Consider the following 14,529-nt stretch of genomic DNA (forward strand, 5'->3'; position numbering starts at 1 on the left):
ACTTTTCCAAAACCCTCAATCTCGTCTCAGACACTTAACAACACGATTAGGGATTTAATTGAACCAAAACCGAACCAACCCGCAATTAAAATCAAACCCGACCAAACCGGAAAAACATGGTGTCGATCAAATTGGTTCGCGGGCGTTACAACCATGATGCTTGAAATAATAAGTGTGAATTGAACAACATAGTTATAGAATTAGATTAAAAACATCTCACAAAATTACTTAATTTTCCAGAAAGTAAGCTCAAAAATTTAATTTTACATAAACAATTTTTTGATAAACTAATTTACTTAAATAACATCATCCCACCATCTTACTTAAATTTGATTCCGCTTGTGTGTGCAAAAATTATATAAGATTCAAACACATAAATTAAACCCAAAAATTCAAACCTATACAATTAAATGTTGGTTTAGTTCTGAGATGAAACCAACCACACATTGATACAAGATGGCTTTAGATTCTTGGAGGCTGCATATGGTTTCTGATTAAAGAAGTGAGGAATGAAATGTTGATAGTTTTTTTTTTGGTTTTACGGACCTGTAGTTAATGTCCAAACTATAGTTAATTAGGTCCAAACAAAAAAATACATGTGTCAGAAATATAGTAAGCCAAGTGTCATCTCCTTAGCAAAAGTTAAAAAAACCTTCTCATATTATATAAGATTTTCGTTAAATAGTTAAGACAAATTATATTTTTTTCTTTTTTGGAAAATAAAAAACTAATAAGTAGTCTAAAAAGGAAAATATAAGATCTTACTTAATTATTTTGATAGATAATTTTATGTCGTCCTAAATATTAATTTTATTGTCATCATCTAAAAATAATAGTTAAAAAATAGTTTTACATATGATAAGTCAATTTTAAAATAATTTATTAAAACGATATCACAAATAAATATCTTATACTATAAGTTTAACCAGTTTTTATTAAAAAATCATGAAAAGAAAAGTGTGTTAAATTTAATATATATTTTTGTTTTCTATATATTGTCTCTATTTCTAATCATTTTAATATAAATAGTATAATTAACAATAAATTAATTTTTGAAGTTATTGTTTTCTGTTATATCATAGGGTGATAAAGTAATTATGTTATGATACCATTATGTTTTTTTAGTACATATGTTTTAAAGACAGTCAAACTGTAACTTATAAATTACTATTAAATACAAATTTGAGTTGTGTCTTTAATACAATATATATGATTATTGAATATAATGTGAGTTTTTTATATATTAGAAAATCTTTTATATATTTAAAGTAGTCTATCATAAATTAATTTGGTTTCAGTTTTTACTTTGAAATGTATGAAACCATTTTATAGTAATAAGACAATTATTTACAACAAAGGTAATTAAATTTTGTATGTTCGTTAAATAATTAAGATAAATTAATTAATTTATAGTTTGGTTTTTTTGGAAAAATAACTGACAAGTATTCTTAGAAAAAAAAGTGTAAGACCTTACTTTGATGGATAAATTATGTTGTCTTATATATTAATTTTATTTTCATATATAAAAGTAATAGTTAACAACAAATAATTTTATAATATGATAAGTCAATTTTAAAATAATTTATTGAAATGATTTCACAAAAAAATATCTTAAAAAGTCTAACAAACTTTTTATAAAATTCATGAAAATAAAAGTATGTCAAATTTAATATAAATATGTTTTTCTTCTATAAATAGTCTCTATTTCTAATAATTTTAAAATAAATAGTATAATTAACAATAAATTAATTTTGAAACTATTGTTTTTTTTTCTTGGGGGAGATAAAACAATTATGTTATGATACCACTGTTTTTAGTACATATGCTTTAAAGACAGTCAAACTGTAACTTATATAATACTATTAAGTACAATTTTGAGTTGTGTCTTTAATAGATTAAATATAATTATTGAATATAATATGATATATATATATATATATATTAGAAAATCTTCTATACTTTTAAATTAGTCTATCATAAATAAATTTGGTTTCAGTTTTTACTTTAAAAGTATGAAACCATTTTCTATTTTTATTTGGTTTCAATTTGTTTATATTTTTTAGTTGGGTTGATCAATTTTTTTTTTTAGGTTCTATGGTGTATGATTTCATTATGAAATATATTAGATACTAAAACTAAATAAAGGAAGAAATATATTTTTGTAACAATGTTGAAAAAAAATTCAAAAAGCAAACTATACAACAATCATCTTTTTTTAACAAACTATACACCACATAAGATACAAATAAAATAAATTCAAATAAAAAAATAGAATGTTAAATTTAAAATTAATGAAAATGACATGTGTCACAAAAGTAGAGTGCCAAATGTGACATTGTTAGCCAAAGTTAGAAAAAACCTTCTCTTATTATATAAGATATGTGTGTGTGAATGGAAAAACTTTGTAATCTTAGATTAGATCAATAATTAGTTAATTACTATGAATGACGATTTCGTAAGTGTTGAACACTTTGGTTCCTTGCTTCAATTAAGGTGTGATGCATAATAGAAATTGCTAGATCATTAGTCAATAAATGTACCAGAAAGTTATCAAACAAAGTTGAGTAACTTAGTTAAAACTCCTGTATAACATATACTTATACACCAAGAGCCTTCTATGAACAACAATGATCTTTTTATTCCTTTTTATTCTGTTTAGATTCTTTGATGAGGAGAGTTCTAAGTCTTTTGATAATTTAGTAAATGTATTCCTAAAGCACCACACTGATATTCAAAATTCATACAATTTTTAAATTTATTTACACAAATTATATCATAAAAAGTAAATACAAGTGTAAAAAAGGACAATCGTTGTTGTTCACTTTTTTTCTCTCTTGAAAAAGTTTTTTTTCAGATCTCGATTTTTTTTCTTCTCACATTTTCATCGTCGGTCTGGATTACAAACCACACCAGAAGTGAGGTAAACTGTTTTTTCTGTCACTGGAGCGGTGTGGTTTTTCTGGTAAGCGTTGTCGATGTGGCCCTTTCCAGACGGACGGAAAGCTTTGGTTCTAGTTCCTCCTGGTTTGAAAACGCCGCTAGAGATGCAGAGAAGTCTTTCACAGCTCAACTGTGTGGTTGGAGGCTGCAGCAGCGGCATGAGACATTTACGGATAGGTGGGTTTTCCAGTGAGGGTTTTGGTGGTTAACGGTAGATCCTCTTCTGGTTCTTAGATGGCTTATTAGGACTTTGGCTTCTGAAAGGTTTGTTGAGCCTCTTCCTCTCTCTAGTCACCATGTTTTGCTTCCACAAGACCAGATATAAAGACTGTCTTATCTCGGGAAGACTTTCCAATTTAAAGATTCAGAGAATAAAAACTTGGTTCTGAGTATGTCGGTTTGTTAGGAAGGGGAGGTGGCAGAGTGTCGGAGAATTGATCTATTCCGGAAGACTTGGGTGGCGGGTCAGATTTGCTGTTGGTGATAGTTCTCAGACAGGATCCGAATACTCTGATTAAAGAATCCATCCGACAGCATAATCACAAAGCTGTGAGCTTTGTATTCGCCACTGCTAATAAATCTGATGCTCTACTTCCGCTTAACCGCCTGACTTTTTGTTTCCGGTCGTTGGAAGTTTGTCTTCCTTTTTTACCTGATGTCGTAGTTGTATTATGTATTTTTCTTCTATAAAAAATTTATTTGGGACATTTTTCGAGTATCCCATTTAAAAACATCACATGTTTATCAATTCCGTAAATCTCCATTTTAAGTCACATGTTTAACACTGAAAACATTTCTAAACTTTTAAGGTCTTAATTGACAAGAAATAAACAGAAAAAATATCATTCGGAAAATTCATAGAAAAAATATATATTTTTCTTTTTAAAAAAATCTTAAGTAATTTTTGTTTTTTGAAATCCCAAATAATAAATCAAAAATCAAAATCATAATAAACTACATAAATTTGTATAATCTTTTATAACACACAGCCCGTAGGTAAAATGTTCGAATCAAAAACTAGCTCCAACGTCTCAGTCCATTTTACTTTACTTCCAACTAAAATTTTTTTCATTCCTAAAATAAATTTAAAAAAAAAAAAAAAAAAAAGACTAAAAAGTTCAGCAGAGAGTCCAATTGTTTTCATCACTCCTAAAAAAAGCTTAAAAATCGATTTGGAATCAGATCTTGCTCTCCTCTTCTGGATCTTGTGAAACCCATGAAGGAATCAGATCTAACCACCGAACCAATCGCTCAGAATCTAATCAAGCTAATCAGCAACGTTTGCTTCTCAGTCTTCGTCTTCACAGTTCTCATATTCACAGTAATCGCCGTCACTTACCAACCACCAGATCCATGGCTCGAATCCGCTCCAGCTCTCACCAAACTCCTTACTCAAACCGAGGACGCTACTTTCAAAATCGACGGTTCCATGCTCAAAACCGGTGAAGACATCGCTTCATCTCCGGTTTCAGGTCCGGCGAACTCGACGCAGGTAACGGAGGCGACGATTGAGAAATCCGAGGAGAAGATTGGGAACATGACGGTGGAGAGGAGCTCTACGGATTGTGATGATGATTTGAAGATTGTGAATTGTTCTGATCCTAGGGTTTTGGTCGCTGTTGAGAGGTTTAATCTGAAGGTTTTCAAATCGATTGTGTTCTTAGATTACGAAACTCCGGTTAACGGATCGAATCCGAACGAATGCGATGTTTCTTGGAGGTTTAGGAATAAGAAAGAGAAGTCTTGGAGGAGATATAGAGATTTCAGGAGGTTTAAGTTTGGATTTGGTGAGAATTGTACTTATAAAGTGTTTCACACTAGTGGTTGGCACTCTGGTGTTAATGCTCGTAGGCCTAGGGTTAGACCGAGCTCGGCTCGAGGAGCTAGAGGTGGCGGTGTTGGTGGTGATCCCGAGATTAATGATACGATCGCGACTCTTGGTTCTCAGACTAATTTCAGGAGAGGGAAGTATTTGTATTACTCGCGGGGTGGCGATTATTGCAAAGGGATGAATCAGTATATGTGGAGTTTCTTGTGTGGGTTAGGGGAAGCTATGTACTTGAACAGGACGTTTGTGATGGATTTGAGTTTGTGTTTGTCTGCGAGTTATTCCTCTAAAGGGAAGGATGAGGAAGGGAAAGATTTTAGGTATTACTTTGATTTCGAGCATCTTAAAGAGACGGCATCTATTGTTGAAGATGGTGAGTTTTTAAGAGACTGGAAGAAATGGAATCGGTCTCATAAGCGTAAAGTTCCCGTTAGGAAGGTTAAGACGCATAGAGTGTCGCCTTTGCAGCTTAGTAAAGATAAGAGCACGATTATATGGAGGCAGTTTGATTCTCCTGAGCCTGAAAACTATTGGTATAGAGTGTGTGAAGGGCAAGCGTCGAAGTATGTGGAGAGGCCGTGGCACGCACTGTGGAAATCGAAGAGATTGATGAACATTGTCTCTGAGATTAGTGGGAAAATGGACTGGGACTTTGATGCGGTTCATGTGGTTAGAGGGGAGAAAGCGCAGAACAAGAAGCTGTGGCCACATTTGGATGCAGATACGTGGCCTGATGCAATTTTAACCAAACTTAAAGGAATAGTTCAGGTGTGGAGGAATTTGTACATCGCCACCAATGAACCGTTCTACAATTACTTTGACAAGTTGAGGTCTCAGTACAAGGTTCACTTGCTTGATGACTATAGCTACTTGTGGGGAAACAAGAGTGAGTGGTACAATGAGACAAGTCTCTTGAACAATGGGAAACCGGTAGAGTTTGATGGGTACATGAGAGTAGCTGTTGATACAGAGGTGTTTTATAGAGGAAAGACGCGTGTTGAGACGTTCTATAACCTTACCACGGATTGCAAAGATGGGATCAATACATGCTAAAATTGATCCAGCCAGGTTACTTACCCAGCCATTTCATTTTTATATTTGTTGTTTTTTTTTTTGTATCCAATTCAATTCAGTTTGTGTTGTTACCTTGTGTTCACTAGCAATTAACATTACTGGTGGGAAGAGTGTACGTAACGTTCACATTTTGTTATACAATTCCTTTATTCTGTAAGAGGACACCACTTACTAGTTGTTGCGATTTTGGTATAGTTTTCTTAAATCGCTATATTGTTCTTGATGCTAAACTACAATTTGACAAGGCTAGCCTGATTCTTAAATCGCTATATTGTTCTTGATGCTCACTTTTATCGATCAAAACAAGGGAAAGATTATCGCGATCTCAAATATTCAGTATTCCACCATTCCTAACAAACGTAACATCACAGAATCTTGCATTGTTCATTTATGTATCATGAAGGGGAATACAAAATTAATAGCATCAAGAGTGTACATGGGCATGAGGTGGAGGGTTTGTGCATTGTGATTGCTGATACTTTAATACCGTCCAGTCGAACACAAAATCAAACTGAAAACCTGAGATAAACAAATAATCATTTGGTGTCAACAGAAGCTTATGTATGAACTTAATAGTAGCCTTAAGAGGAAGAAGGAGAGAGAGTAAAATGAATGACCTTCACGAGTAAAAAGGTTGCGGAATAGTCTCTTCAAATATGCATAGTCTGGCTTATCTTCGAACCTAAGCGCACGGCAGTAATGGAAGTAGGATGCAAACTCTGTTGGATGACCTCTGCATAACGTCTACAGAGACACTAATGCAAAGTTATAGTATATGGACTCATATAAGTTTATACATGTGTAACATATATGAAGAACTTACTTCTATGGAAGTTGAAACCTTCTTCTCGCTAATCTTGTCATATTTCTGTTTCTTGTTCGCAGCTTTCAGTCCCTGCCATGGGAGACTACAAGAAGATAGGATAAGAGATGGATTGGCTGACAAATAACAGGATATAAAGAAAGGTTACTCAACGACTCTACCTTCCGTTGAGGAAGTACATGAGGATATAACCAAGTGATTCTATATCATCCCTCCGGCTTTGCTCTACCAAGTGTAGAATGTTACAGATGAACAGAAAGATTGAAATAAGAAAAAGTGGTACGCGAAGAAAATAGAATTTGATCTGCGATTAGCGATGGAGTATACCAATCCCTAGGTGAGTGTTCAAGCTGGCAAAAGCTGGAGTACCAATTAGACTTTTATTCTCCCTGAACAATTTACACACGTTAATATACTTACAAATATAAACCAATTGCTGAATCTGTGACATCCAAAACCTTGGAACCTGTATGGGACATGTCGGTAGCTTGAGCTATCTCTATATTTCTTAGCCAAGCCAAAGTCTATGATGTAGACCTACAGAAACAGAACCAAAACTGTGAGATCCAAACTCAACGTTAAAGAGTGTATGAAGAAAGATGACCTGATTAGCCAGCCGTCCCAAACCCATAAGAAAATTATCCGGCTTTATATCACGATGAATATACGACTTAGAATGGATGAACTCAAGCCGATTAATCTGGCACAAGATGGTATATATATAAACAGGTTGGTTAGATATCACAAACACCATTTACAGCAGTGACATTGCATGAAATCCAAAACGTTACCATTTGATCAGCTAGCATGAGAACTGTCTTCAAAGTAAAATTCCTATTGCAATAACTAAACAAATCTTCAAGGCTTCCACCAAGCAAATCCATCACTATGACATTGTGATCCGCGTCGACGCCACACCATTTCATGTTTGGAATTCCAGCTGCATTAATAAAAAAACACACACACACAAAATGAACAACCGCGACAAATACATATATACATAACGGATGAGAAACAATTTTCATACTTCCACACTGAAGAAGTCTATAGATCCTTGACTCATATAACAATTGTGGATGCATAGTCTTGACACTTTCCTACACAAGACACAATAAAAATTAAAAAAGCAGCCTTTTTGATTCGATTCAGTACTTCAACAAAAGTTTAGTACACTCACAAACTTAATAGCAACATCTTCATTAGTCTGCACATCAGTTCCTGCAAATATTTTGACATAGTTATATCAAAAAGTGACATAATCAAGCAAATACTTTGGTAGTATTATAGAGATAACGAACAAACCTAGGTAAATCTCTCCGAATGAGCCACTCCCAATTTTTTTACCAAGCCGGAACTTACTCCCGATACGAAGTTCCATCGTCAACTCAAAACAACAATTGGAAAAAACCTAACTTGTGTTCTACTCTCTGTCGAGCCAATTCTCACGCGTAGGAAAGGAAGAGCTGCGCGTGTGTGATCGCTTAAGCCGGCTGTGGTCTTTTTCATTTCCTTTTATTCATCTCTATTCTGTCGTATAATTTATTTTTATAGGTTAACTAAACTATTTTCATATGAAGGACATAATTTTTGTTTCTTGTTTTTTCTTTTTTCTTACATATTTATAAATTGGGCCTTATAAATTTAGAGAAATCACTTAAGTTTCCAAATTTGCATCGTAGTGGTACAGTAAGTTAAGTTTTGTATAACTTTTGTTTTTGTCCTGCTTTTTGTACTTATATTATAAAGTTTATTAGATTAAAGACCCATGCTAATTTATTTTATTTATATTCTAATTTTTATATAAAATATAATTTATATGATTGTTTAAAAATTTTTTTTTGATAAAACATTATGCAATAATATCATATGCTAAATATGATGGATTGAAAAAAGACACATATTTTATATATTTTCTATTGTTAATGATTCAAGATAAATACACCTGCTATAACAATGGTTAAATTTTACTTTATACAAATTATGTATATTTTATATTTTAAAAGAAATTTTTAATATGTTGTATTAGTTTATGTATGTGAAGTTATTTCAACAATGTATATTATACATCATGATTTGATTGTCATTATAAGACATAATTTTGTAAATTTGGTTTTTAAAAAGCGAGTTATTATATTATAAGTAACTTAATATATTGTTATACTTTTTGTTTTAATATACTTCGTTTCTTGAAATTCTTTCATATTATAGTGACATATTATTGACATTGTTATAACAAATCAATTTAGAGTGTTTATAGTTTCTAATTTTTTGATCTATTAAATGTTTATGATATTCTTCAAAATATCAAGTTTTAATATTTTAAAATATTTCAAAATAAATTATTTAATGTTTCTTATATTATATAAAAGGGAAATTACCTAGAATATTGCATAAAAGTAGGTTTATTACTAGACTAACACGTTGAGATTTCTGCCTTACTAGAATAACACATAAAAGTTTGCAAATTACTTCTATATCTGAGTTGTGTGTTTTATTACGATTTATGCCATTCTCTTTTAAAACGAAGATCTTAAAAGGGGAAAATAAAAAGATCATAAACCTAAGTCGATCCCTTGAATCTTTGTGTTGTTTGTCTTACGATTGTTGGGTTGAGATCAGCTATTTTTAGATAGCTTGCGGCGTGAAAAGAATCTGTGTGGAGGACGTTTGGCTGGAGGACCACTGACGGCGAGTTGACGGCGAGGTGGTTTGAAGTAGAGGAGGAGGGAAATAAAGCGATTTGCTCAGAGGTAAATTTCTATATCGTGGTTTAGTCTCTATTGCTTACTGTTTTCTTATACCCGAGTATTACATAGTAGGCCTTGTATATTGTATGTTAGTTTTCTGTATGTTGTTGAGCTCTGTTTTTCGGAAGATATTTGTGTGACTTCATGTTGCTTCATTGCTAATCTAAGCAACAAATGTTTTGTGATATTGAATTAATAACTAAACTAAAGCTTCTGTCGTAGATATGGGGTCAAGCAAGAGGTATCCAAGTAGGTTGTATGGGGTTGGTAATTTTCCACTGCCGATGAGAAGCATGCACCACGATTGTAGTTTGTCCAATCTTGGTGGTTTGAAAGGCTTTGTTGGTGATGAGGTGTATGACAAAATAAGAAAGAATTCGCAGCTGGGAGTTCTATTGGATCTAGCCGAATCTGACTACCTGTTTTGTGGGAAGACCATCCATTATCTATTATCCAATCAATTGGCAATAAACATTCCTTCGGAGGTATGGTTTTTGGTTGGAGGAAAGCCGCTGAGGTTCTCTCTATATGAATATGAAGAAATTAGTGGTTTGAATTGTGAGAAGATTGATGAAACAGAGTTTGAAGTCGATCATACACCTTTATGGGCGGCTTTAAAGGTGAAAGCTTTTAATGGACCCAACTGGGAGGAGCTAGTTGAGGGTTTGAGAAGCTGCCGTGGGTGGTCTGATGAAATGAAGACGCAGATAGCTCGGTTGTATCTTGTTCATGTTGGAGTGCTTGGTTTATCAAGGAACAGTCGGATTCCTCTGGAATACGCTAAAAGGGCGTTGAATGAAGAAGCATTTGAGAGTTTTCAATGGGGTAGGGTTGGATTCAAGAGTTTAGTTGATTCCATCAAAGTCCTTGGGTTACCTAACAATGCTTATACCCTCCATGGATGTGTCCATGTATTGCTGATATGGGCATTTGAGAGCGTGAAGGTGCTGGGGGCTAGCTACGGGAATGTAAGAGAAGGTGTAGATTTGCCTCTGTTAAGGTGGAGAGGAGGGAGGCCAAGGAAGGATATCGAAGCCTTCATATCCGGGAGCAAACTCCTTAATAATGGGGAGGTATGCCTTCAATTTACGTATACATTATTTGTCTGCATTTTTTCTTTGTGATAGATTATTAAAAGTTATGGTATCTGAAATGCAGCTTCAGGTGAAGCATTTAGTACCTAAACCTTTGGAGTTCATATATCCAGATTGGCCAGGACAGTATTGTATGTATGGTGTAGGAGAAGGTTTGAAGAAGAAACTGGATAATCTGCTGTTAGACGTGATCAATGGCGAAGTGGATGAAAGAGAATGGGATTGTGTAAAAAAAAGGAAGGGGGAACATACGAAGAAGAGGGAGAGGAGGCAACATGTTGCAGGGGTAAGTGACGATGATTTCCTTGAAACAGCCCCAACCAGCATCCGTAATGTCCCCAATAATGCGAAGGAGCAGAAAGAAAGTGTTGGGGACAAATGTTCAGCAGAGAAGGCGTCTGGAGATAAGTATTCAGGTGTGCAGGGTGAAGATGGTAGTGGAAGGTTATTTACTATGGTTGAAACACTAGGGGCGAAAATGGATAATATTCAGATATCGTTTTCTAGAGCAATAGCGGAAGTTGTGTTCAAACTTCAAGGTATGGAGAGTAGGATGGGTAACTTTGAGAGTGACGTTCAACTATTGAAGAAAGTTGTTATCAACACAACGGATGGAGGAGCGCATACGCAAGGACCTCTTACATTAAGAAATGACGAACAAAAAATAGAGGAGGTATGATCTGCGTACCGTATTGATAAAATTGTTATTATATATCTATTGTTCAGTATGAAGTCTTTGTATTTATCTATTCGAGGAAACAATATCAATTTCAGTTTTGTGAAGTTGTATAATTTTGTAATTATTTTGATATATGATTTTTTTCGTACACACAATTTAGCAATTTGTATACTTTGTCTCTAGTTTAACAGCGTCATATTATATTTCAAATGTCTTGTATATAACGTCAAATACATGTCTTTTGTTTCAAGTCATGGCTATATCAGATAAAGCATTCGGACAAGGATGGTTATAAAGTTGCTAGTTGTGTTAGGAATCCGTTAGCCATTAAGGATAAGGTCATGTGGTCTGGGAGTATTAAAATCGAACCAGAGGACAGTGTAGAGCGAATTCCAAAGCAGATGGTAGACAGTGTACAGCGTGTCAAAAGAGTACAGAGTTGGGAGACAGAGGAAGGCGATAAAAGAGCAAAGTATAATGACAAAGTTGATGGAGCAGGTGCTCAACCCGTTCCTATTAATGTTATCCATCCGGTAAGTGGTGGTAACCCTGGCTCGTCGGATCGAAAGTGCGAATCTGTTGTGGATTTAACCAAGGGGACCAGCAGTCCTGCATCGTCTCATACAGTGAAAGATAAGGAGAAAGCCAGGTATTTTGCATATTTGTTACAAAAGGTGTTTCCTCCATCAAGAGAGCTTGATCTTCTATTAGTAGATCCAGTGGGCACCAACATAGGGTTAAACCCTAATGACGAATCAATGCGAGCTGCATTAATGACCCGACGTGAAAGCCACATTGTAGTCCTATCTCCCGCAGTGTACGATCCTTTTAGTGAGGCAAGTCCTGAGAAAATTGCAAAGCTGATGTCCTTCCTAACTGATGATTTGTAAGTCTTCATTTAGAGTTGTATATAATTAGTGTCTATATTCGGATTTGAGGACTACGATCTATAACTGATTTGTTAATTTTGGTATTCAGGGCTAAAGTACCTTGCACTGGAAATGCCGAATTTTATTTTCGCCTCCTGACCCCTAAACAATTGTGGCCAACTACAACATTCGGCTGGTTATGGGATGCGGTAAGCTTCGTAGCATAACATTTGACGCAGTTAACTATGGTATACTAATGCCTGATAGATGTCACTCGTGTTGCAGCACATGGTTACATGTATGCATATGTTCCGTATTAGGGGGACGCAAACGCCATCCCCATATAAAACAGATCGTATTGCTTTTCTCGATCCTTTGTTTGTTAGTATGTGGGCATTCGAATTCCCTAAAATGGAAGCCTCTAATCAATGGGTTTTTGGAGAAGGTTATTTTGAGACGTACGTGGGAAGGCTGCCAAAATACGGAATGACAAACAAGGTGTGGGTTGACGATGTAGACACCCTGCTCTTCCCATACAACCTCGATAACAACCATTGGGTAGCCATCGAAGCTGACTTAGTCCAGCGGAGGCTAAGAGTTTACGATAGCATAAACAGCGGTAGAACCGACGAGAGTCTACAAAAGAAGTGCAAACCGTTCGCAAAAATGATCCCACGCTTGATACAAGCATATAACCGGAGGTACAAAGATGAGCATATCGGGGCGGCGGCATTTAGTTACTACCGGGTGAAAACACTCCCACAGAACTATCAACAAGGTGACTGTGGTGTGTACACGTTGAAGTGCTTAGAGTGTATAGCTCTTGGAGTAAATTACACAGGCCTATGTGATGCGGCCATGCCTTCTATTAGGATGAAACTTGCTGCAGACGTGTTTGATGAGGTCCCAGACCGAGACTGCTTTCTCCAACTAGATGCTACGTCGGAGACAGTAGATTATCCGGAAGCTGAGTTCAACTCGGGATCAAAAAGTTGAAGAGGTTCCATGTACATTACCGGAGCAGTATGATTTTGCAAAATTGAAGATTGGTTTTACGCGTGTTGCTAATAGAAGATGCGTGTTTGGTCATTTTTTTGGTAACATGTGGGATTTGAGGATGTCGTTCTTAGATTTTCCGAGGTCTGGTCACTCACATAGCTCCTATCGGTTGTTTGTAAACCCTCTTCAGGTGTAGTGTTTTTTGTATATTGGAGGGTCTAGATATGTATCATTATGACGTCTTTCTAACCAGTATTAGTATATGTTAGGCCTTTATCAGATGTGTACGTACCATCAGCTAAGTAACGGCCTTATTATGGTCTGTGTACACACGTACGTATATTCATATGTGTACGTACCATCAACTAAGTAACGGCCTTATTATGGTCTGTGTACACACGTACGTATATTCATATGTGTACGTACCATCAACTAAGTAACGGCCTTATTATGGTCTGTGTACACACGTACGTATATTCATATGTGTACGTACCATCAACTAAGTAACGGCCTTATTATGGTCTGTGTACACACGTACGTATATTCATATGTGTACGTACCATCAACTAAGTAACGGCCTTATTATGGTCTGTGTACACACGTACGTATATTCATATGTGTACGTACCATCAACTAAGTAACGGCCTTATTATGGTCTGTGTACACACGTACGTATATTCATATGTGTACGTACCATCAACTAAGTAACGGCCTTATTATGGTCTGTGTACACACGTACGTATATTTATGGTCTGTGTACACACGTACGTATATTCATCAGTGTACGTACAATCGATTTTCTAACGTTATAGACTTGATTTTTAGGTCCATGGTTGGTGCTTAGTTTCTATCCATTTTGAGCACACTAACTTGTCCCTACTGGCAATCCTATGATATGATGAGCGTGATGTGATTAAATTGTATTCAAATTCAGCGAACCATAATCATCCTAACAGACTGTTACGGATCATATGGACCACCTGCGTGAAAGTAATAAGTACAACCAGGAAGAATGTTTATTCGCTACTTAATTTATTGGACCAATAGCAGCTTCGTAGACGTCCATTGCGAACTTCTTTCGGAAATTGTCAATATTGTTGTCGGTGATCTTCAAGCAATCAGTCATCAGTTTGCCCATGCACAACAGTTCTAAAAACTTCATAGTAAAAGGTCCACAATCTCCCGTCCTCAAGTTTTGTCCTACTTGGCTAACCCTTTCAGCGGTAAATGGATCGAGAGGGTAATTGACATCGATAGCCCTCTGAAGTAGGTACGGTATCATCTCACACACCGGCTTGATCCGGGACATTGCAAGAGTTTCTCTGCTGGAGGTCATCAAAGGATCGTAAATGGAAACATGTCTCTTTATAAGATTTATGCCCACTCCTACCCAATGCTTAGATTTCCAGTTCATTGGAGCATATATAACGTCGACATCTGTAACCCACTTCAACCTTGGTTCGTGGTGCATCCTTT

At 35.4% G+C, this 14,529-nt stretch overlaps 2 protein-coding genes across 2 annotated transcripts; one reads left to right on the forward strand and one right to left on the reverse strand.

The window, feature by feature from the left end:
* LOC104720030 lies at positions 4,023-6,019 on the forward strand. Its single transcript, XM_010438006.1, has one exon. The coding sequence runs from the start codon at positions 4,157-4,159 to the stop codon at positions 5,819-5,821; it is 1,665 nt and encodes a 554-aa protein (XP_010436308.1). The 5' UTR covers positions 4,023-4,156; the 3' UTR covers positions 5,822-6,019.
* On the reverse strand, positions 6,267-8,043 carry LOC104749600 (casein kinase 1-like protein 5). Its single transcript, XM_010471269.1, has 11 exons — positions 7,968-8,043; positions 7,843-7,883; positions 7,693-7,762; positions 7,457-7,605; positions 7,270-7,365; positions 7,132-7,202; positions 6,993-7,054; positions 6,827-6,890; positions 6,666-6,750; positions 6,460-6,586; positions 6,267-6,361 (listed from the first exon to the last, which is right to left on the reverse strand). Exons 1-11 carry the CDS (start codon positions 8,041-8,043, stop codon positions 6,267-6,269), a joined length of 936 nt encoding a protein of 311 aa, XP_010469571.1.

Source organism: Camelina sativa, chromosome 2 (assembly GCF_000633955.1).
Source record: "Camelina sativa cultivar DH55 chromosome 2, Cs, whole genome shotgun sequence".
NCBI lineage: Eukaryota > Viridiplantae > Streptophyta > Magnoliopsida > Brassicales > Brassicaceae > Camelina > Camelina sativa.